General features: G+C 41.1%; 1 protein-coding gene across 3 annotated transcripts in view; it reads left to right on the top strand.

The window, feature by feature from the left end:
* UBXN2A (UBX domain protein 2A) overlaps window positions 1-19,382 on the top strand; it is a 31,291-nt gene extending 11,909 nt beyond the window's left edge. Inside the window, exons 4-8 of one of the 3 annotated variants that reach the window (XR_012645143.1) lie at window positions 4,365-4,474; window positions 6,993-7,130; window positions 15,914-16,075; window positions 16,497-16,628; window positions 17,936-18,072. Coding sequence is in view for 2 of the 3 variants with exons in the window: in XM_074991336.1 (XP_074847437.1) it covers window positions 4,365-4,474; window positions 6,993-7,130; window positions 15,914-16,075; window positions 17,936-18,128 (603 nt within the window). In the remaining variant the exon portion in view is untranslated. Of the gene's footprint in view, window positions 1-4,364; window positions 4,475-6,992; window positions 7,131-15,913; window positions 16,076-16,496; window positions 16,629-17,935 lie in introns of all 3 variants that reach the window. The other 2 variants (XM_074991336.1, XM_074991337.1) reach the window with 2 other exon arrangements.
* The last annotated feature ends 4,570 nt before the right edge of the window (window positions 19,383-23,952 follow it).

Genomic DNA, 23,952 nt, shown 5'->3' on the forward strand with positions numbered 1-23,952 from the left:
CAAAATTTTATCCTTTTCCATTATTATACTATCATCCTTTGACTTCAGACAGCCAGATAATGAACACGTTTTCCTTCCTGTTACCTCCTGGATTTGTGTATGCATCTCTTTTGTATCACTTCAATGTTCTTGTTCAGTTATCTTACGTGTCCATTTAACCAGTTCTCCTTTGCAGCTGCACATTTTAACTTTATTTCTTTGTTCAACTTTTCATATTCAGAAGATTTGTTTTTCTTTACTCTTCTTTCTTCCATGAGTTGCAAAATTTCCTCAGTCATCCACTTCTTAATAATGGTTTTATTTCTTGGAATGTGTTCATCCGCAGATATAACAATAGATTCTTTTAATAATTCCCATTGTCTGCTAATACCATTTAGGTCTCTTAAGGTGCTCAATCTACTTTGACTGCTACAGAAAATCGACCTCGAACATCTCTGTTTGGAGCAATTTCAGATCAAGTTTGATGTTTCTTACAACATTTTGAATTTTTTTTACTCTCAATTTGCCTACCACTGGGACATGATCGCTATTCAGCACCTGGCATTGTTTTAGCTGATTATGAGAGAATTTCTAAACCTTTTATTTATAAGAATAAAATCAATTTGGTTCTTCACATTCTCTCCTGGACTTTTCCATGTCCATAGTCTCCTTGGATGTTGCTTGAACCATCTGTTTCCTATCATCAAATCATGAATTCTAGCCCATCCTACCAGTCTTCCACCTCTCTCGTTTCTTGAACCTAGACCATGAGGTCCTGTTGTGTGTTTTGTTCATTCACAACCAATCTTAGCATTAAAGTCTCCTTGAACAATTAGAACTTCACTCAATCTATAGTAAGCTTTGGCTTGTTCGAGTTCTTCATAAAATTTGTCTGTGTCCTCAGTGCTGTCTGCAGTTGGAGCGTAGACCTGGATTATATTCACATCAAAGGGCTTGCTTTCAAGTTTAACTAACAAGACCCTATCAGATACTGTCCGATAACCCTTTAAACTATTTGCTTTTTTTGAATTTAAGATTATTCCCACACCCCTTTCATGTTTCTCTGCTCCTGAATAGACTATTTTGTACTCATCTGATGTAAAAATTCCAGCTCCCTTCCATCTCATTTCAGAGAGTCCCATTACATCTACCTTTTAGTCTTTTCATTTCTTGCTTCATGTTCTCCAATTTCCCATTTGCCAGCATATTCCCATATTCAAAGTAGCAATCTTTATGATGTTGTTGTATTTTTGTTTCGTTTTTGGTTTGCTGACATTGCTTGATGACGGTCTGGTGTCACCTGTAGCACATGACACACCCTACCAGACGAGGATGTTTTGCAACAGCTCTTTACGTCGTTCTCATTAAATAGACAGTGGTTTTGGTTCATGATGTGTTTGGGAATGATACGATGGTGGTTTCCCCTTGCCTTCCATCAGTTATCTTTGGTTGTCTCCGTTAGCCTTTGGTACTCCCATACCTACCTGGAAGGCAGCACATTGAGTTTCACTTTATCTGGCCCCTACTGTCAGACCTGTCCAGCATGGGTTTCCCTGCCAGGAGTTAAACTCCTGCCTGCATAGCTCATTGGGACTCACAAGCCCTCTCACCACACCAAGGTAGCAATTCATGCTCTCTCAAATGTGGATTTTTTTTTTTATGAAGTGGTGGTGTGGTTTTGTTGCTTTCAAGATCTTAGAAAGATAAAGTGAGTGAAGCAATATCTTCGATATTGGACCAGCTTCTGTGGATGAGAGCAACAAGATTTTTGAGCATACTGCAGAGCTTTTCTTTATGTCTTTATTTTCTCCAACACCTTGTCCGTCTCATTAAGTTTACATGTTTTGCTTCAGAAGACAATATATGGGACCAATGAATGGAAGAGCATTGTGATTTGGTCGCTATAGAAGCAAGTTAACCTCTAATGATTTCTGATCAGAGTCTGTTTTCTTCCCTGATCTAATGCAGCTGTATGCCATGTGTTTCCAAAAGCAACCCTGTGATAGAATTGCAGAGGTGCACATCATCTAAACTAGAATATTCTTCCAATAACTGCCAAAACAATTAATTTCTCCTGGCTGTTGCTGCCAAAACCACAGAATTCTGCCCAGCATTGGTAGCTTCTGACAGGTTTACATTCTTTTGATTTTTTTTTTTTCTTTACAGACACTCTGCAGACTTTAAGAAGCGTGTTCTTTTCTCTTTACAGATGCTTGTAGCCTTATATCTACATATTCTGTAACTTCCCTGTAGAGGTAAAATACCCAAAGTATATTGCTGGGAATGCAATATGTTAGTGTCAAAATTGGCATTTTTGTTTAGTGAGCACTTTGATTGAAGTGTGTTATGAAGATGTGTATTATCTCTAACACTGCCCTGTGCATAAATGTCACTCTATCAAAAGACAGATTCTAGAGTATTTCAAAAGCTGATATGCATGCATAGACAATTACAAATTAAAACATTCTGCCTCAAAGATGAGATGCTACATTGTACGTACCAAGGCTTGCAACTGGAGAAGCAACGCATTAGGAATTCACATCCAGTATAAACTGTGGGCATGCAAGCTATTACCCCTAGTGCACAACCTTCAGCGTGAGACTGATTTAATCACCACATTTCAATTGAAAATATAGAAAATTATTATAATTTTCCGATATTTCAGACAATTAAGAGCATGATGTGAAAACATTTCATGTTAATATACTTCAAAATGTTGTTTGCCTTTTCTGCTAAACAGCATAATTGCAAAACCAATTAAAATCTTTTAATTGTTATTCGGTATCGTTGATCAATAAACATCACAATAAGATACTGAAATGAACTTAATCAATAAAAAACTAGTTTTAGTCACATTGCAGTGTTTCTGGAATTGAGTGAAAAAAATTTTCTGACTTGTTTCACCCCCCACTTGACAGCTCCATGTCATAACTCATCTAAATGTAGATACAATAAGCTTTCAAATGATACATAGTGCTGAGTTGTGTAGGTTGGGTACTTTAACTTCAAAAATGGCCCATTTTTGGAGACTACTTGTGTGCCAACTGTGTATGCTGCAAATTTCTATGTATCCAGTCAACAGAGTTACAGGAAAATATTTATGATTTGGAGGAGGAGGGAGTGATGCAGGAAGCAGAGAGGGATTGTTCTCACCAACAACCTTCTAAGATTTGTTTCTATAACAAATGCTGTAGGTGTGGCACACATTTCTAATTTAACACAACTTCAAATCTAACCATGTGAAGTTCCAGTTAGTTAAAGGTAATGTAATAAGAAATCTCTAGAGATTGCATTCCTGGTGGTGATGGGATCTGCCAGGAAGGTCAGTGAGATTCCAGTCCTGATAGTTGACTCTTTTTCTTATGGTTGAAGGGACTTGATGTGGAGTTGGATGAAGAGGGGGTTGTGTGTATTGAACACCTACATTTTAAATTTTCTCAAAGCTGTCCAAATGCAGTCTTAGCCAATCAGTTGGCTGGCCTGCATTTTTTCCCTTGACTGCTAGCTTTATGCAGCTTAACCTCTCCCAGTAGTTTAGTTCTGGGAAGGGGGCCTTGTCCTCTGTAGGCAGGGCTAAAATCATACCTACATCTTCTAGATGTGATCTATGCAGACCAGAGTAGAAGTGAATTTAGTGGAGCAAACCTTTGCATATAACACTGTTATGAGCTTGTGGGACAATTTCACTCAAATGATACTGGTAAATAGCCTCTGTCTAACAGTCTGTGTTTATAAGGCAGTTTTTATCTAGAGACCTGTACAGCACTGACAAACATGACTTTCGGCATCCTGTTAGGAGAGTGACTATATTCTGCAGTTTACAGATGGAAAACAGGTAGGCTTCAGTGGCTTATCCAAGATTACAGGGCAAATAAGCCAATGATGGGAATTAGCTACAGCAATCCTGTGCTTTAACCTCTCTCTCTCAGATCACACCCCTCCAGAGTCAAGTGAAAGCAGATGGCGGAATAATGCAAAACCTATGATTCTCCTAGATCTAGCACTTCTCAAGATAGAAGTTATTCAGTAATTCTAGTGACCATAAATGTGGCATGGGAATGGGAAAATGAAGATAACTGGAATAATGTGATAAATTCTTGCCCTGTGGACTTTGATGAAAAGGCCATTTACACTTCTGAATCTGCTTTTCGGTGGTAGAAGGTGTTCTGCTATCAGGTTTAGACATGGAGATATTTAGAAATGAGAAATGTCACTTTTATCCCTTGCTGATGCTGTATTTTGTACTGGCACTGACCCCAGATGAATTCTAACAAGACGTGAGCTGATGTAATTTTTCGTCCCTTGAGTGGATGAGCTAAAATCATAAAGAGATGGTAGTCTATTGAGTTATGTTTTCCCATGACTTCATTGTTCTTGCTTCACAGGCTGATGTAATTATTAAACTCTGGAAAAATGGATTTACAGTTAACGATGGTGAACTCAGAAGCTACACAGATGTTGCAAACCGGCAGTTCTTGGATGCAATTAAAAAAGGGTAAGTGAGCTTTATCTACTGAGCCAAATGGTAATGTATTTTGCAGTATTTCATTATAAGCTAATTCTGCATAAACGTCGCTTAGGGAGTGCAACATCTCTAAAACTGCATTTGTCTAAACTGGCCATTAAGACCACGGTAGCTAGAAGCTGTGATTGCCAGCACAGGCAGGCAGACTCATGCTAAATCAACTTGCACTATCACACTAAAAATAGCAGTTTAGATGTGGCACTGTTGGCAGTTCATCTTAATCCCCTGAATTCAAGCCTAGCCCTGTCCCCCCAGCTCTCTGGGTCTGGGCTTGGGCTGCTAGCCCAAGGTACTGACTGTGCCATGAAGTCCACACTGTTGTGTTCAGCATGTTAGCATATTCTTAACTAGCACAAGTTTGTCTACCCATGCTGGAAATCACACCTCCCAACTTCAAAGAAGATGTAATCTAATGCTAAAAATTGCTCAGGGCTGTGGAAAATGTGTCCTGTATGATATAGTTAGGTCAGTCTAAACCTGTTGTAGATGCATCTAGGAAGAGCTCTGTCAACCCAGCTGAAAGGTGAACAGAATGAGAAAAAAACCTTCCTTCCATTTAGGAAGCAGCTGTACCATAGCCATACCACGGTAACTGTTGTAGTGCAGACACATCCTGGTGCTGCAAGAATTAACGTCCAACCAATGTAGTAGCTTTAAGATGGTATGGTTATGCACAAAGAAGTCCTGAAATACACAAAACAGAATCCATCTTGAAGATTGTATTCTGGGGGGGCAAGACCCAAGTACCAGCCTGTTAGGTGCAGCTGAACTGCCATATGAAACAGATTTCATGATTAACTCTGGGGATCATTACTAAGAGGCATTTTCATTGTGGATACTTAGCAAATTCTTGCCTAGTCATGTTTTGAGGCATGTTGGTGTGAGATTTGGGGTAAAGGTGGGGAACATTTGCTACCAGTGTCCATAAATTTTTGTAAAATATAAGGTTAGGCAGGGTTTTAGTCACTCACCTTTTGCCCCATACTAATTCACTCTTTTAGCAAAATTTAAATCAAGGTAATCTTACAGCTGTATGAAGTAACTTGCCCATTGTCTTAATTACAAAACTTCCTTTCCACATTATTTTAGGTCTAATTCAGTGTTAGTAGCAGTAAACGTTAATTTTATAGCACATATATGTGACATTCTCCTTTGTGAATATAACCTTTAAATATATGTGCTCCTCTCCATAATCACAAGGAGCTGCCTGTCATTAGCTGGGAAGGAACATAACTGATCTATAAATAGAGGGATGGTGTAAACGAGCTTTTTTTCTAGTGAAATAATTATGACCTGTAAGCTTTTAGATGGTCTCCAGAATGTGGTTAAGTCTGACGACAATATTGCTAGACAAGCAGAATTTTAGTTCACTAAAGATCATAGATACTTACAATAATCTACAGAAAATATGAAAATATGTACCTTGTTTTATTTAGTCTGTAGGTACACTTGGTTTATCAAATTGGAGTTCTGTGCCACAAGGGTGGGGGGTTTTTTTCCATCACCAATAAATTAACCTATTTTAAGATGTCTAGTATTAGCATTTCACAATTTTTATTACAGATTTGGGTGTTAGATTTCATGTTTTGATGCCTTGTAAAAATCACAGAAATGGAAGGAACCTTGAGAGGCCATCAAGTCCTGTCCCCTGCGCTCATGGCAAGACCAAGCACTATCTAGATCCCTGGTGTCCAATAGAAATTTTAAAATTGCCACAGCCTCTCTCCCACCAAGCTAAGCACCTTCTCATGCAGACTGCTGGTGTGTCATCAGAGCTGTTGCGTCTCGGGTTGCAGTGGGCTGCAGAAGGAGCTGCTCATGCCATGCACTTGTCCAAACAAGTGGTGGGGCACGGAGCAGGTGGAGGGCGCTCTGTGTGTGGCTCTAAGGCACTGCATTTCACCACACCGTGGTGTCCAGTTCGCCACGTGTAGTGAACAGGAAGTGAATTGGACATTACAGATCTAAATCATCCCTGAAAAGAGTCTGGGTAACCTGCTTTTAAACATCTCAAATGATGGTGATTCTGCAACCTCCCCAGGCAATATAAGTACTCAGCCACCCTGAGAATTGGGAAGTTTTTTCATTAAGTCCAACCTAAACCTCACTTACTGCAATTTTAAGCCCATTGCTTCTTGTCCTATCATCAGAGGTTAAGGAGAATAATTGTTCTCCCTACTCATTGTAACAGCCTGAGCTATTTTAAAACTGAACTGTAATCTGTGCAATATCCAGGATGTGTTATCTTTTGCTTTTTAGTTTTTCATTCACTGTTTAACTCACAATTCAGTCATTTGCAGTGGTGTGACTTCCACATTATTTTGAGTATATGTGAGTAAAATAATTGAACTACCACTTCTTTCTTTTTGTATGGCTAAGCCATCTATATGCTAGTCAGGGTTATTTTAAACAAAATATTATTGTTGGTTTTTTCCACAGTCTTCACATACTGAGAACCTTATTTTAATATTTCCATATATTTTAAAAGGGAATTGCCCTTTGAGTTACAAAAGACTTCTGAGGAGGAGGAGGTGGATGTGAAGGTGGAAGATAAGAAAGATGAGGTGTATTCATTAAGGAAGCCAATTTTTCACCCCTTCTCTGGACAAGGTTACCGATTGGGCAGGTGAGCATACTGAACAGAAGTATCCTTTCTGAGTGTGTTGAGATAGGGGAGAGAACTCATCTCTTCATCTTTTGTGTGCTATCTATAGCAGTATTTTCTCCAAAGACGCTGTCCTGCCATACAGGGATTTAATTAGAGGTATTGACTTTCCTTTTTAAAAGCAAACTTTACAAGACTGTCTATGAGGAAAAGGGAAATATGGCTTAGATGTCAAGACTACAAGGGACAAGAAGATCTTAATTAAACAAGAAAGTTTCTTGGTAATCAGCCATGTAATTTGTTCCAGTAAAATTGTGTTGAAATGACTTCAGACCATGCATTCATCCAATTTTTTTTTTCTTTTTAATCCCCAAGTCTTCAGTGCAGAAAGTCTAATGGTAATTTTAAAAGTATACTGATCTTATAAATACTACAGATTGCATTGGGGTTTGAGGCTTTATCAGGAGTTCCTCCATGCCAAACCCAGAGATGCCACTTGGGAGCCAATCTGCCTTATTTTTCCTGTCAGTAAAATAGAGCTGTTTATCACATAGAGCACTATGCAGATTGTGAAAAAAATCTTTTGACAACTGTAATTATGCATTTGCCTCTTATTTCCAATAATTTGTTTAAAAAATCCCAGCTGATAGCTGTTTTTGTGATTCTAAGCAAATTAATGGACTTTATGTTTTAAAATATAGTAATAAGAGTTTTCATAATCCTGACTGGGCCTGGGAGTTAACATCTATAAATATGTACTTAGCTAAGTTGTTGCCTCAGAGTCTAAAATTAACACCTATTAGTTTGGTTAAAGTTATATATCAGCACTCCATAGTGTTCCGCTCAAATGAAACATGCTGTTAAAATGATATCTGTAGCCAGATAGGGAGGGGAAATAAGAATTTGCCTAGATACAAGGAGCTCATCTAATACAGTAAACCCTTGATTTAACAGACTAACTGGGGGGAGGGTTGTCCGTTAATCCCGAAAGTCTGCTAAATTTGAGGGTTTGCTACCCACCAACCCCGCCACTAGGGTCCCCCAGCCCCAACCCTCCTCCCCACCCCCAAAAAATGCTAGGGGCTCAGCAGACTGCGGCTGCTAGAGCCAGAACAGCCAGAGCTTTCCACATGGCTGGAGCTGCCAGACTGTGGCTGCAGCTGCCCTGCTGCACGCACGCAGCTGGAGGTGCCCCGCTGCACACAGCTGGAGGAGCTGCCATCATCACCAAAGCTGCCACGTACTCCTCTCACCGAGGTGGGGCATGTACATGGGCAGACGGCACTTGCAGATGTGACCCACCCCTGACAGGAGGAGCGTGTGGCAGCTCTGGTGTTGATGGTGGCTCCTCCAGCCATAGGCAGTGAGGTCCCTTCAGCTACGTACGGCAGGGCGTCTCCAGCTGCACACGGCACCAGCGGCAGGTCCTCCAGGTGGCACCAGTAAGTCTCTTAATTTTTTTTGCGGGGGGTGGGGGGAGCGGCAGAGAGGTTAGGATTTTACTGACCCCAGCGGGCTTCAGGAACAACAGGGTTATCCACTGTTCCCAAAGTCCGCTAAATCGGGGTCTATAAAATTGAGGGTTTACTGTAGGGTCTTTTCTCCTCGCACTGGCAGAACTTTGAGCAACATGAATACAGCTAGCTGCACAAGTACTGGCCACACAAATTGAGGTGAGTAAGAAAAGCAAATTCTGGCCTGAAGAGTGCTGGCATTTGGCTGTGATTGAGACAGATTTTTGATTTAACTGGTGAAAGGCAGGACTCTTGTTACTTTTTGTGCTTCATTATGCCTGTGGGTAGTAGTGGTCCTGCCTTCCAACAGACAGGCTAAAAGCTTGAAAAATGCTCTTCTTAAGCACCTCTGCATTCTGCTTACTGGCTTCATGCAATGGAACATTTTATCACTTGTTCAGCTTTGTTTGGTTGATTTTTTTTCTTTCTTTCTTTCTTTCTTTCTTTTTTTTTTTCCTTGGTTCATGTTCACTTAATGTCTGTTTTCTTCAGTCAATGGTATATGGGAGCTTGCAGTCTTTGTAAAAGTAGTAAATGTCCTGCTTGTCTTGTAATTCTATGCCATGCTTCATGGTGGGTGCAGAAGGCATCTCGCAATTGTCTTCATAAATTAACACTTGCTACTCTGTGGAATGTTGTGATTCACAAAGACAGGTAGGTATTCATTACTGAGCAGAAGGGTGCTATTTTTACAGACATAGGAAGGGGCAGAAGTCCTAAGAACTGTGGACTATTATTGCAGGGTCTGCTTCAGTACAACTTTAGCTGCATTATACAACTTAGGTCTGGTCTACACTAAAAAAGTTAGGTTGGCCTAGCTGTGCATCTCAGACGTGAAAAATCCATGTCTCTAAGCAGTGCAAACAAAGCTAGCTCGACAGGAGAACCTTTATGATTGGCATAGGTAAGCTGTACACTGAAGTGCTACTGCAACACAGTTGCAGTGCTTCAAGTTATAGAAAAACCCTTACTCTCCACACTTGCAGTTGTGTATCTTATTAAGGCCTGGTTTACACTAGGAAATTAAGTTGAATTTAAGGGTCCAAGTTCAGTTTTATAAACTCCGTCTACATCCCTGTGCTCATCAGGTCAATTCGGAGGGGGCTCCAAGGTCGACTTCTGTAATGCTGGTTTCCCCCTGCAGTAACTCAAGGGGTTGAATTTGCAAAGTTGAACTATACAAGTGGAGACTGCAGCATTATTAAGATTGATGTTTATCAGCCTTTAAACTATCCCACAGTGCTCCTGGAGGTGTCCTTTCTGGTCATCACTCCACCCCCACTGCTCTCCGTGTGTTCAGGAAGTAGGAAACAGGAACCCCAGCAATTTGAATTCATTTCTTTACGATCAGTGTGGTGATTGCATCTAGCCACTTGAGAGAGCTCAAGTATGGGACCATTTGGAGAGCCAGGGTCTCAGTTCAGCAGGTGAGCTAGCCCCTGCCACACCACATCACATGGCAGCTTGGCTCTGAGGACCAGACAGTGGCACATGAGACAGCAGGGTAGCATGTCCTGCACGAGGTGAAGGCTTCTTCCCTGCACAAGATATAGCAGGTGAGGCCGAGATAGTTTTTTGTTGTTTTTTTTTTTTCCAGCTCTTTCCCCCACAGGTACCATGCAGTCAGGGATCTAGCCCCCACCTGACCATGGGGATATTTCCTGCCGCCCCCCCATGGCGTCATGTATCTGGCAGGCCAGCCCCCGGCCCACCACACTGTGTGGTGGCTAAGCTGTGGGGGCGGGTTGTGCTTGTAGGAGAGGCTGAGAAACTTCTGTGGTTCAAATTTGTACGGGGCTGCCCCTCCCCCCCCAACAGGTGCCATGCAGTTGCGGGGGGTCTGGCCCCCCATCAAACCACACCACATGGCTAGCCCGTCGAACCATACCACGTGCTGGCGTTTCAGTGTGGACCATGCTTTCCAGGCAATAGCATGTCCTGGCCTGCATGGGTGAAGGTTCCTCCTGAAGGAAATATTTTTGGGGACTGTCACCAGGTGCAAGGCGCTCCCTGAGGCAAAGATTTTTGGGGCCCAGCTGGTCCTTGTAAGGCAACAGATGCCGGGGGGGGGGACACCCCCGGTGGGGCCGCACCTATATTCTGGTGACTGCACCATGTTAACAGGTGCCTCAGCTGACACCTGCCAGCAAGGCTTTGGGGTTCCAGCCCTGGCCACATCTATATTCTGGGCTGACTCTCCTGCCTAGGCACACTGCTGCAGTACTCTCCCTTCCCAGCACACGTGGTTTGGGGAAGTGGCCTGTTTGCTGCATTTTTACCAGTGGAAAACGGTTAAGGACATAAGAACGGCCATACTGGGTCAGACCAAAGGTCCATCTAGCCCAGTACAGTAGCCAATGCCAGGTGCCCCAGAGGAGGTGAACCAAAGACAATGATCAAGCGCTTTGTCTCCTGCCATCCATTTCCCACCTTCGACAAAAGGCTAGGCACCATACCTTACCCCTTGCTAATAGCCATCTATAGACCTAACCTCCAAACATTTATCGAGCTCTTTTTTAAACTCTGTTAGAGTCCTGTCCTTCACAGCATCCTCTGGTAAGGAGTTCCAGAGGCTGACTGTGCGCTGTGTGAAGAAAAACGTTTATTAGTTTTGAGCCTGCTACCCATTAATTTCATTTGGTGTCCTCTAGTTCTTATATTATGGGAACAAGTAAATAACTTTTCTGTATTCACTTTCTCTACACCATTCATGATTTTATATACGTCTATCATATTGCCCCTCAGTGTCCTCTTTTCTAGACTGAAAAGTCCCAGTCTCTCTAGCCTCTCCTCATGTGGGACCCATTCCAAACCCTTAATCATGTTAGTTGCCCTTTTCTGAACCTTTTCTAACGCCAATATATCTTTTTTGGGGTGAGGAGACCACATCTGCGTGCAGTACGCAAGATGTGGGTGTACCATAGTTTTATATAGGGGAAGTAAGATATTTTTCGTCTTATTTTCTATCCCTTTTTTTAATTATTCCTAACATCCTATTTGCTTTACTGACTGCTGCTGCACACGTGGATGTTTTCAGAGAACTAGCCACTATAATTCCAAGATCCCTTTCCTGATCTGTTTTAGCTAAATTTGCCCCCATCATATTGTATGTATAATTGGGGTTATTTTTCCCAATGTGCATTACCTTACACTTAGCCACATTAAATTTCATTTGCCATTTTGCTTCCCAGTCAGTTTGCTGAGATCTTTTTTAAGTTCTTCACAGTCTGCTTTGGTTTTGACTATCCTGAACAGTTTGGTGTCATCTGCAAACTTTGCCACGTCACTGCTTACCCCTTTCTCTAGATCATTGACGAATAAGTTGAACAAGATTGGTCCCAGGACTGACCCTTGGGGAACGCCACTAGTTACCCCCTTCCATTGTGAAAATTTACCATTTCTTCCTACCCTTTGTTTCCTGTCTTTTAACCAGTTCCCAATCCATGAAAGGATCTTTCCTCCTATCCCATGACCACCTAATTTACATAAGAGCCTTTGGTGAGGGACCATGTCAAAGGCTTTCTGGAAATCTAAGTATACTATGTCACCTGGATCCACCCTGTCCGCATGCTTGTTAGCCCCTTCAGAGAACTCTAATAGATTAGTAAGACATGACTTCCCTTTACAGAAGCCATGTTGACTTTTGCTCAACAAATCATGTTCCTCTACATGTCTGACATGCTGCCCTGCCCTGTGAAAGGTGTTCTTTCACCAGGGGAAAATTGAGGTACCTGTTAACACAGCACAGTCAGCTGGAGCACAAATGCCCTTATATGAGGGACTGACAACACTCTCAAGGGGTTCACTTTCCTCAACTTTACTGTCCTCTACCACTTCCTCAAGTTTGCCCATCTACTGTGCTCTGGGAAGATTGGCACATAAATAGCCAGCTCTGACAGTGGTAATCATCAAAGTGTCCTGATTCAGGGGCAGGCTTCAGAAAACTGGCCATTTGTTCTCAACAGCAGGGAAGAGTGAACAGAGGGCACTCTGGGGTGATGACATCACACACCCACAACTACTGGCGGTGCATTTTTTCCCATAACACACTGGCAAAGAGCTCAACAAACTGAATGATTGGGTAACAAAATGGCAAATGAAATTGAGTGTGGATAAGTGTAAGGTAATGCACATTGGAAAAAATAACTCCAACTATACTTACAATGTGATGGGGGCTAATCTAGCTATAACTAATCAGGAAAGAGAGTTATTGTGGATAGTTCCTTGAAAACATCCATGCAGTGTGCAGAGGCAGTCGAAAAGGCAAATAGGATGTTTATTATTAAATAAGGGATAGAAAAATAAAACAAGGAGTATCTTATTGCCCCTATATAAATCTATGGTATGCCCGTATCTCGAATACTGTGTACAGATGTGGTCTCCTCACCTAAAAAGATATCCTGGCACTGGAAGAGGTTCAGAAAAGGGCAACTAAAATGATTAGGGGCTTGGAACAGGTCCCCTCTGAGGATAGGCTAAGAAGATTGGGACTTTTCAGTTTTAGAAAAGAGGAGACTGAGGGGGGACATGATAGAGGTAGATAAAATTAAGACAGGTGTGGAGAAGGTGAATAAGGAGAACTTATTTACCTGTGCCCATAATACAAGAACTAGAGGACACCAAATGAAATTAATGGGTAGCAGGTTTAAAACTAATAAAAGAAAGTTCTTCTTCACTCAGCGCACAGTTAACCTGTGGAACTCCTTGCCAGAGGAGACTGTGAAGGCTAGGACTAAAGAGCTAGATAAATTCATGAAGGTTACGTCCATAAAAGGCTATGAGCCAAGCGTAGGTATGGTGTCCCTGGCCTCTGATTGTCAGAGGATGGAGATGGATGGCAAAAGACAAATCACTTGATCGTTGTCTTCGGTCCACACCCTCTGGGGCACCTGGCACTGGCCATTGTTGGCAGACAGGCTGCTGGGCTGGATGGACCTTTGGTCTGACCCAGTATGGCCGTTCTTATGTTAAAAAAAAAACAAAAAACAAAAACCCAAAATGCAACGGGTCTGCACGAATTGTGGGATAAGTGCCCACAATGCACTGTTGTGACAGTCAAACTTAGGCAATGTAGTGGGGACACACTAAGTTGACTTTGTGAGCAGGTGTGGATGCCCAACTTTGACTTTATAAAATCTAGTGTTACAAAGTCGACTTTCATATATTTGATTTTTTTTCCCAAGTGTAGACATACCCTAAGAGAATTTAAAAGGGAACTTCAGAGAGAGAACAAGTAGGTTTTTCAGTTGTCTACTTAAATGTGTGACCTGATACACTATCGATTAAAGCTTTTCTTATTAATATCCAACAGCCGTAGTAGAGATGTTACTAATATTTCTGTCTGAGTGAATTGTTAGCCCCAACAATGGAAGATATGGCAGCGCAAATATTGCAGCACATCTGCCAGTGACTTCCTCAGACAAAGTTTCTACTCAGTGATGAGATGGCAGGATTGAAACCAGTCTGTTGCCTGTATATAGTGAAAAATACTCAGCTCAACTACTACATTTTTATTCTTTTGTTATATAGGAGGATTTGATGAGACAGAGTTTTGAGTCCATTGAAATATTTTGTTATCAATGGGTATATTATTCTTTTCTATTGTCTTTAACTTAATGAGCTGCTGTTCCACCACTCCATTTCATTGCTTTGTGATGTGTAATAGAAAAGCTTCGTTCTGAATCTTAGTAAGGTTAAGATGTTACTTTAAAATTACATCTCAGAATACCTTAACCAAAAAAGACAAGCTAAAATCCCTTGTGGCAAAAACAGATTTGCCCTGTAACCTCACGAGGGTAAAACTCCGTGTCCTAAACCTTTTACCATGAGTCTGGGCAAAGCACTAGAAAATGTACGTTAGGGAGCAGTTTCATATTGGCACAGGATAGATCAAAGGGTCTAATGTCTCTTTCATCTTTAATTTATGAGATTCTCTAACAAATGTAAAATGAACAAGCCTTTAAAAGCAATGATGCTTCTTAGAAGTCAGGATAAGACTCTTTCCCCCCTGCCCCTTGGATTTTTAGCCTTATTTCTGGCCACTAGAGGGCTTTACCCGTTAATTTTGCAAGAGCGTGATTCTAGGTATAGGAATGTACTTGAAAACTAGGCTAAGTTAGCTTTTTGACTTCTCCATATGTAGCTTTAAAATATTTTTTGTGCAGTAGAACTAGCTGTTCTAATGCTCAGTTATATAAGGTGTCAAAAATCGTTTCTGTATCATATTTTTGCAAAAGAGTTGACCACTTCATACATGGATACCTGATGTTGCCTGTTGTTCATTTTAGGCGTATTTCTTTCCTTCCTCAATGCTGCATACTCAACATTTATTTTTATGGTCTGAAGAACCACTATAATTTAATTAGGTTCTTTAAGGTTAAGCAAGAACATCAAAAAGAGAACACATGAGAGCAGGGTATGAGAACACAGTAGAAAGGTGGATTGGTACAGGTGTCTGACTGCTGAAAGATTATTTTAATATTCATTTTGAATAATCCAATTAACCTGTAAGTCTTTGAAAGGCACAATGGAAAACTAGGGTCGTTTAAGGGCAATATATCTCTTATTAATGTTACATTTTAGATTACCATTACACACTCAGCCATGATACAATGAAGAGTTAGGCCACATAGAGGAAGCTATATTTAACCGTTAATAGCTAAAATTATTACATTTGATGGACCACTTATTGCAACTATTTTTATAATATATAAGATCTAAGACTAGCCTTTATCTCAGTTTTTTAAAAGATTTTTCTGCCACTCTTAGAGTGCAGTACACGTCACTAATGGGTGACATGTAAGCTATTTTATGCTGTTTTGTCTGTTTTTAATATCAACCACGCACATTGTCAGAAGAATTTGCAGGATAACAGTAATTTGTTGGAGGGTTTACAGACAAACTCCTGAAAGTGTGTTCCTTTATTTTCTCCCCAGGAAGGAGGTATAGGCCACGGAACATCAGTTTCTGTTGTTTACGCTTTTAATTCTACATTCTATCTTTCTCACTTAAATAAACATTTAAAGTGTCCTTTATTTTCATTAACAGAAATGGGATATTCTGTCCCATAATATCATATTTGAAGTCTTTGAGTTGTAGAGGTGTTGCATCTATTGTAGAAGCTGCATCTTCAATTTATATCCCTAGGCTTGCTGTTAATGAGTTTTTGTGCACTCTTAAAAGGATTGTGAACCTTCTAGAAATGTTTCAGTGCAGTCAAAATGAGGAAACGATCATTGTAGCTTATGATTTTATGTAGACTACATAATCTCATTTGGCTTTTATTTTCAGTGTGACTCCAAGAATAATTTGTAAAGTGAAAAATGACCTTGAAGTTGAGAACAAAAGACCACTTCCTTCAGTAACACTAAGTGATTTGGAACCAGTCACTAATATCCAGATCTGGCTAGCAGATGGGGAAAGGATAGTACAAAAATTCAATGTTTCTCATAGGTAAGACTGTGTTATGACTGACATACAAAGGCATTGGAGGTGACTGTCCCATTAACACTTTTACCTTAATAGGTTTAGAAATTCTGTAAGCATTTATATGGCGCCTCATCTGAGTTCCCCTCAGATACACAAAATTGAAAATGACTTTGTCCTTCCAAGACTGTAGGAGAAACTGCTTAGGTTCTTCATGTACATGTGTACAGCCGAAGGAAAATGAACTGCTCGTTAATTAACTAACTGCAGTGTAAATAACTGCTGAGTTAATTGATCAGTCTGTGTAATACAATCTTATTAAGGCATAAAACTGTTGGATTTTCTTTCATTTGATTGGAAATTAAGTGTTTATAATTCCTTGATGCAGGTTCTTTTATAGGGAATCTTTCAGGGGCAATACAAATTTTTGTTTTATTTTTTCATACAGCTCATTTGTTTTTAAGGCCACCTGTCTTCAGAAACAAAAGTGTCTTATAGGAAGTTCCTCCAGAGAATTTGTATGAGAAACTCCCTAATGAAAGTAGATGATTGCTCATAGCTGGGATTAAACACGTGGCAGGTGAGGATGGGTGTGGAGTGAGACAGGTCTGAAAGATCCACTTGCCATGGTCAGGTACAAAGCACTTCCTGGTAAATGCCTTCCGTGCCTAAATGCTTAAGCTTTCATTCTTTAAAATTTATTTTTTCTAGACTTTATAGCTGCAGAGAGAGCCTTCCAGATACGAACTGATACTAAGCCAGTGTCTGCAGATTTACGACGACGATTCAGGGTCACTGCTGCTCATAGCTTTCCAACTTTAGCAGAGGTGACAAGGACGAGGAGCTCATCAGTGTTTGTTGCTTGATACTGGAAACCCCGTGGGCAGCAAATGGTCTGGGCAGGTTCAGACTGATTGTGCTGCTGAGGAGCAGGGCCCAAAAACTGAGGCTGGAGGGGAGAGGTAGAATAGCAGAAATACATGCCCCTCCCCCCCAAAAGCAGCCAGAAATCTCAGGGAGACCAACAGTAGTTCAAACTCCATCCACCTTTGCATCATCTGAGAAGTTGAGGTACATGAGTCAGTGGGGGAGGGAAACAGGAGACAAAGTTTCTTGTCCCTCTCAGCAATTAAAAGAATTAAAATTTGGATCACCTCTCCTAAGAGAGCCAAGACCTAGGAGCAGGGTCCTAATGATGGTGGAATCCCACCATCCTGCATGGAGAAGAGTACTCATCTATGTTTCCATCCTGACAGTGTGGAAGGAACACTTCAAACTACTCTGTGGATAATGTCTATTGAGTGGCTTGTCAAACTTCCACTCCCTGCACGTGGCTGCAATAAGGCAGTAGTTGAGTGTTCACACAAGTTTTTGTTGGGACAGAACAGGATCAACTTCTAAAGGAGATTGGATTGTAGAACAACAGCTTTCCTATAATGGTATAATATCAGGAATGAATATCTTATGTATCTCTCTGTATGGATCTCTGCATGTATTAAAGTGATCATACAGCTAATCTTCAACACCAATTCAGGTTGTGTTGCGCTCTCCCTGGTACACGGTATATTAGTTTACACCAGGTCAGGATGGCAGACTAAGGAATGCTTAGCAGTTATGGGCTGTCTCTGACTTCAACAGGATATTAGAAGTTTGACAGGATCCATTTGTTAATATTCACTGTCTCTAAAGGTCTCTTAAGTCATTACCTTAGTGAATTGTTATTAATACTGAGGGATGCATTTGCATTTTGATTATTAAACCACCGCAGAGCCTGCACACTTGGTGCATTGTGTTTATGAATTATGCTAAACCTTATGCACCTTGAAAGCAATGGACTCAAGCACTTAGAGGCATTTTAACTTGCTGGATTTTCTTTTTCCTTTTCAGAATAAGCCATATCAGAGACTTCATTACAAAATACCAAGGATCGCAGGGAAGTGTTCCCTTCAGCCTGACCACATCGCTTCCTTTCCTAGAGCTGTTGGATGAGACACTCACTCTGGAAGAAGCTAATTTGCAGAACGCTGTTGTTGTTCAGAGACTCCAGAAAACAACTGAGCCTTTCAGAAGTTTATCCTAGTCTTTGGTTTTAAGAATACCTTGACTATGACACGCTGCTGCCAGCAATGGCCAAAAGACCTTGAACACTTACCCCCAAAAAGTTAGTTTTCAATTCACCAAAAGGGAAATACAAGTTGAACTAAACTAAAAAAGAACAAAAAACCAAAAATAAAACAAAATAGCAATATCTGGATGCACTGATTCATCTCCACAAAGCTGCACTTTGAAAAACCAAAATGTCTGTGCCATGCTTTAGTTTGAGGTACCTTCCAAGCACTGAAATGCTTGAAAACCAGCAGAAATGAAACAATGGTACCCTTGTAAGATAGGGCCCTTCATTTAATTTCCTCCTAGCTACAAAGCACTGATGACTTTTTAAAGGGAGGTTTGGGTTAAAACCTTGATTCTAAAAGATTGGTGTTGCTAACAGCAACTTAAGTGAAAATTTGTATAATTTAATTTTATTTTTTCACTTCAGTTTGGACAGTGAAAATAAACCAGTTGGTTTCACTCATGTTTCTGTCAGTTTCAGGTTGCGATTATCTAATACTAATATATTTAGAGTACAGATGCTTCAATGACAGAAGTGCATTTAAACACCTATTAATATTTCCAGAGAAACTCTTATTATAAAGAAATCATTAAAAGCTGCTGGAATTGAGGTTTAAGTTAAATTTTGGGAGTTCCCTTTGAAAGCCTGACAGGAATGTGTTGGCTCCACTGCGTACTCTGTGTGAGATGCTTCAATGTAAACAACCAATAGGAATATGAGCCTCAGCAGAAGTAGCTGCTTGGCTCAGTGGCAGCTCTGTTCCCATCACCAACACATGGAATGTCATGACATATGTGTTTTTCAACTACATGTGCCCCTAGCGGAGTTCTCTAATTTTTTCCATCTGTGGGAAGAATACATTTTGTTATGCACACCAAGACATATGGATGTGCACCACCAATAGAAGCACATGCTGCCCACTGTGGATGGCTGTGGGCGCTCTGCTAACAAGCTGGGTGGCACCTGAAGCTCTCCTGGGAGGCCACCCAATCGCTCAGTTTACAGGGAGTATAATCCCCCAGCAACATAATCCATTCTGACACAAGCAGGGCCTAAGTTCTAATGGTAGACAAAAGATGGCAGTGAAATAGATGTATGTAGCGAATATACACACCTCCATCTATCCAAAATGGCCAGATATGGGCAGAGTTAATTTGCACATGTAAGTCTTGCAATAACTGTAAAAATCCTTACTTGGCAATAAAGGTGTTTTCCTCTCCAGCATTTGTTGGGGTTTTTTAATGTACTGGTTCTTACTTGCTGTTCAAGATTTTTATTTTTCAATTTATGAAATATGCCCATCATCTTCTATTCAGTTATATCCCCATGGTCAGCTACAGTTAGTGTTCCCTACCTGTTGAGAAACTAATTGGACTACAGATTTTTGCATATATAAATTCACTGGTCTCAGAGGAAGCTACAGATTAACTCTTGCCATGTTAGTCTATAGCATCACAAATAACAAGCACTCATGTAGCACCTTAGAGACTAACGCATTTATTAGCTCATGAGCTTTCGTGGATTAGACCCACTTCTTCAGATGACTGGAGTAGGAAAAAAATAGAATCCAGGGTTTATGATAGCAGGGAGGGGGGTAAAAGGGTTATCAGTCACTAGTAGGACAAGCTGATGAAGCAAATGAAGTAGGATGTCCCATTCCAGCAAATATAAAAAGAGGGAAGATTGGCCTTGTAACCTACATAAGATAGCTGAGATCCCTGTGAAGGCCATGGTTAAATGTGTCAAATTTGGAAATGAATTCAAATTCAGATGTCTCCCTCTGTAATCTTGTAAAATTCTTTTGTAGAAGAATGGTTACTTTAAGCTTCCTGGATGTTCAATTAAAGGATTTAAAAGTGTTCCCGAACAGGTTTGTGTGTGTTCCCATTCCTGATGTTGCATTTTATGTCCACTCATCCTTTGGCACAGAGGTGGTTAGGTTTGTCCAATGTACATGGAGGAGAGGCATTGCTGGCACATTTGCACATGCACTAATGTGATATATATGAGCCCCTGACGGTGTGGCAGATGTGGTTAGGACCCATTGTGATCTAGCTTGTGCAGGTATGTGGACAGAGGTGGCAATGGGGTTTGTTGCAGGGAGGGGGTTAGTGTGTTTCTGTGTTATGACGTGTGGCTGCTGGTGAGTATTTTCGTGAGGTTGAGCAGCTGTCTGCAGGAGAGTACAGGCCAGTCCTCCAAGGCCGTGAGCATGAGGGATCATTTTTGTGTATAGGTTGTCAGTGATGCACTGGAGGGATTTAAGCTGAGGTCTAAGGTGATGAGTGGTGTTCTGTTTGTTTTTCTTGTTGGGCCTGTGGTTTAGTAGGTGTCTCTGGATGCTCACCTTGCTGTCAAACTGTTTCATTACTTCCACAGGTGGATAATTGAGTTTTAAGAATCTTTGGTAAAGCTCTTTTAGGTTTTTGTCTCTGGTGAGATTGGAGCAGATATGGTTGTATCTTAGGGCTTAGCTGTAGATGATGGATCATGTGAGATGTCTTGGATGGAACCTGGAGGCATGTAGCTGAGAACAGAAGACAGTGGGTTTCTGATATGTAGTGGGGTTTATGGGAACACCACTGCTTTGTACGATAGTGTCCATTAAATGGATCTCTTGCGTGGGATGATGGATTTGTAAATGAAGCCATAAAGGTCTGTTAGATGCGATTTTTTTTTTCCTGGACCCTACAATGAAGAATAATTTTGTGCTGCAAGGGGAAATTGTTTGGTTCAATTCCTTCGGTCACAACAGTTAAGTGGAAGAGAGGATTTTTTTATTTGGGGGAAGAGAGAAGTAATATGATTACTGCAGCACAGTGACTTGAGTGCTGCATAAATCCAAGAATTTTTGTGCCCGGGATGAGTTACCTGTTTGTGAAGATGTCCAGTGTGAGTAGTGGTATTTGGAATTTAGCTTCCAAAGCTCATTCAGTGGAGAGTCAGGTTAAAACAAATGCATCTTCACTTTTTTTTTTATTTTACAAATTTAGTTTGTACCACTTAGTTTATTATTTACTCTTCATTCAGCTGGATGCTCAAGGGAAAACCAAAGCAGACTGTGAAGAACTTCAAAAAGATCTCACAAAACTGAGTGATTGGGCAATAAAAATGGCAAATAAAATTTAATGTGAATAAATGTAAAGTAATGCACATTGGGGGAAAAAAACCCCAACTACACATACAGGCCGTGTCTACGCTAGCCCCAAACTTCCAAATGGCCATGCAAATGGCCATTTTGAAGTTTACTAATGAAGCACTGAAATACATATTCAGCGCCTCATTAGCATGCGGGCGGCCACGGCTCATCCCGACGGGGCTCCTTTTTGGAAGGACCCCTCCTACTTCGAAGTCCCCTTATTCCCATCTGCTCATAGGAATAAGGGGACTTCGAAGTAGCTGGGGTCCTTTCGAAAAGAAGCCCCGTCGGGACAAGTCGCGTCAATTTCAAAGTGCCGCGGCTGCCTGCATGCTAATGAGGCGCTGAATATGTATTTCAGCGCTTCATTAGTAAACTTCGAAATGGCCATTTGCGTGGCCATTTCAAAATTTGGGGCTAGTGTAGACACGGCCACAGTATGATGGGGGCTAATTTAACTACAACTGATCAGGAAAGAGATCTTGGAGTCATTGTGGATAGTTCTCTGAAAACATCTACACAGTGTGTAGTAGAAGTCAAAAAAACAAGCAGGATCTTAGGAATCATTAAAAAAGGTATAGAGTATAAGACAGTATCTTTTTGCCCTTGTATAAAACTATGGTACGCCTATGTCTTGAATACTGTGTACAGATTTGGTCTCTTCATCTCAAAAAAGTTGTATTGGCATTAGAAAGTGTTCAGAAAAGGGCATCTAAAATGATTTTGGGTTTGGAATGGGTCCCATGTGAAGAGAGATTAGAGACTAGGACTTTTTAGCTTTGAAAGGAGGAGACTCAGGAGGGGTATGATAGAGGTATATAAAATTACGAGTGGTGTGGAGAAAGTGAACAAGGCAAAATTATTTACTTGTTCCCATAATATCAGAACTAGAAGACACCAAATTTAAACTAATGGGCAGAAGGTTTAAAACTAATAAAAGAAAGCTCTTTTACACACAGCACACAGTTAACCTGAGGAAGTCCCTGCCAGAGGAGGCTGTGAAGGCTAGGACTATAATGGGGTTTTAAAAAAGAGATAGATAAATGTATAGTGGTTAGGTCCATTAATGGCTATTAGCCAGGATGGGTAAGAATGGTGGCCCTAGCCTCTTGTTTGTCAGAAGCTGGAGATGGATGGCAGGAGAGAGATCACTTGATTGTTGCCTGTTCAGTCCACTCCCTCTGGGGCACACAATAGTGGCTGCTGTTGGCAGACAGGATACTGGCCTGGGTGGATTGCTAGTCTGATCCGTATAGCTGTTCTTATGGATAACAAATATGCAGCTTAGTTTTGCTGATTGTTGATTTCACTTGCTGGCATAGCAATCTCCTTTTCCCAGTGTAGTAAGGTGGAAGGCCTAAGCCCATATAGCACAGTCCTGGTTTGAGGTCTAAGGCCTAGCAACAATGGACAAAACACGGCTAAAAGCAAAGCTAAACTGTGAGCAAGAGGTAAGCCTCAGCTAACAGAACTTGGCCCAGACAGGGCTGAGAGTACGAAATGCTAATTGGTTGAGGTGCAGAACAATAATTAAAAAAGACCTTGGTACCTACCTACTTCTCACAGATACAAACCTAGGTTCAGAACAGGGTTCTAAAATTACAGCATGATAGATAAGAGATGATACAACCAAACCATGAGGCACAAGGAGATCGGTGGCAACCTGATGATGTCAGCAGTAAAGTGTGCTTTGTTTGTACCTGTATATAACTTGATGTTTTGGGCAGGACCGTCTTTGTCTGACCTAGGGGAGCAGTGGAATTCCCACTGGCTTTCAGTCCTTTGCAGCAGTTGCATATATGCAGTGTATCACTACAGTATACTATACTTAACGTTACTTGTACGTTGCTTGACGATAAATCCTGGCTGGGTGCCTTCAATCCTTACCTGGTCTGTGGTCTTTGGGGGACCTCTGCTGCGGTCATTGGGCCCGCATCATCGAATACACGCACACACTCACCTAAACACACAAACAGCAGACCCATGAAGATGCTATGGCAGTAAATCTGCCGAACTACACCCAGAAGCTAGTAGAAGTTCTGAAACAACAACCCTTTCATTTTCTAGCAAAAGGGAAATTTGGGTGCAAAACAGCCTGATGATTCCAGTCCTATAAGAACTGTGCAACTAAATCAGGTGCATGCCATTAAAATGAGTATAGTAAACAGCCTCACTAGTATGTCTGACTAAGAGATCTGCCCGTAAGATGCGAGTCTCAGATTCAATGCACTTGACTCCTAATGTGCAACTACTGGCACAGGAAAATACACGCATTAGATCATAAACAGATCGTGCATGATATCTCCATATGGGAGTGTCCTGCTCGCCTGCATGTCTGTGTGAAATGTAGAGAGACAAGGTGGGTGAGGTACCATCTTTTATTGGATCAAATTGTGGTGAAAGAAAAGCTTTTGCGCTACACAGAGTTCTTCAGGTTTAGAAAAGGAAATATACATGCAATGAAGACATTTAGAAAGAAGAGTAAGGCAACACTATTGAAGTACCCAAAATCAGATAAAACATATACACTCTGTTCCAAAAACACCTCTCGAGTAAGGAGCAATGTATATTACTATATTTGTTCAGTTTTACGCCACCACTCTCTACATAGAATAGGGTATCTCTGGTTACGGGCTCTGTGGTGGATATCTG

Source organism: Carettochelys insculpta, chromosome 3, assembly GCF_033958435.1.
Source record: "Carettochelys insculpta isolate YL-2023 chromosome 3, ASM3395843v1, whole genome shotgun sequence".
Taxonomy (NCBI): domain Eukaryota; kingdom Metazoa; phylum Chordata; order Testudines; family Carettochelyidae; genus Carettochelys; species Carettochelys insculpta.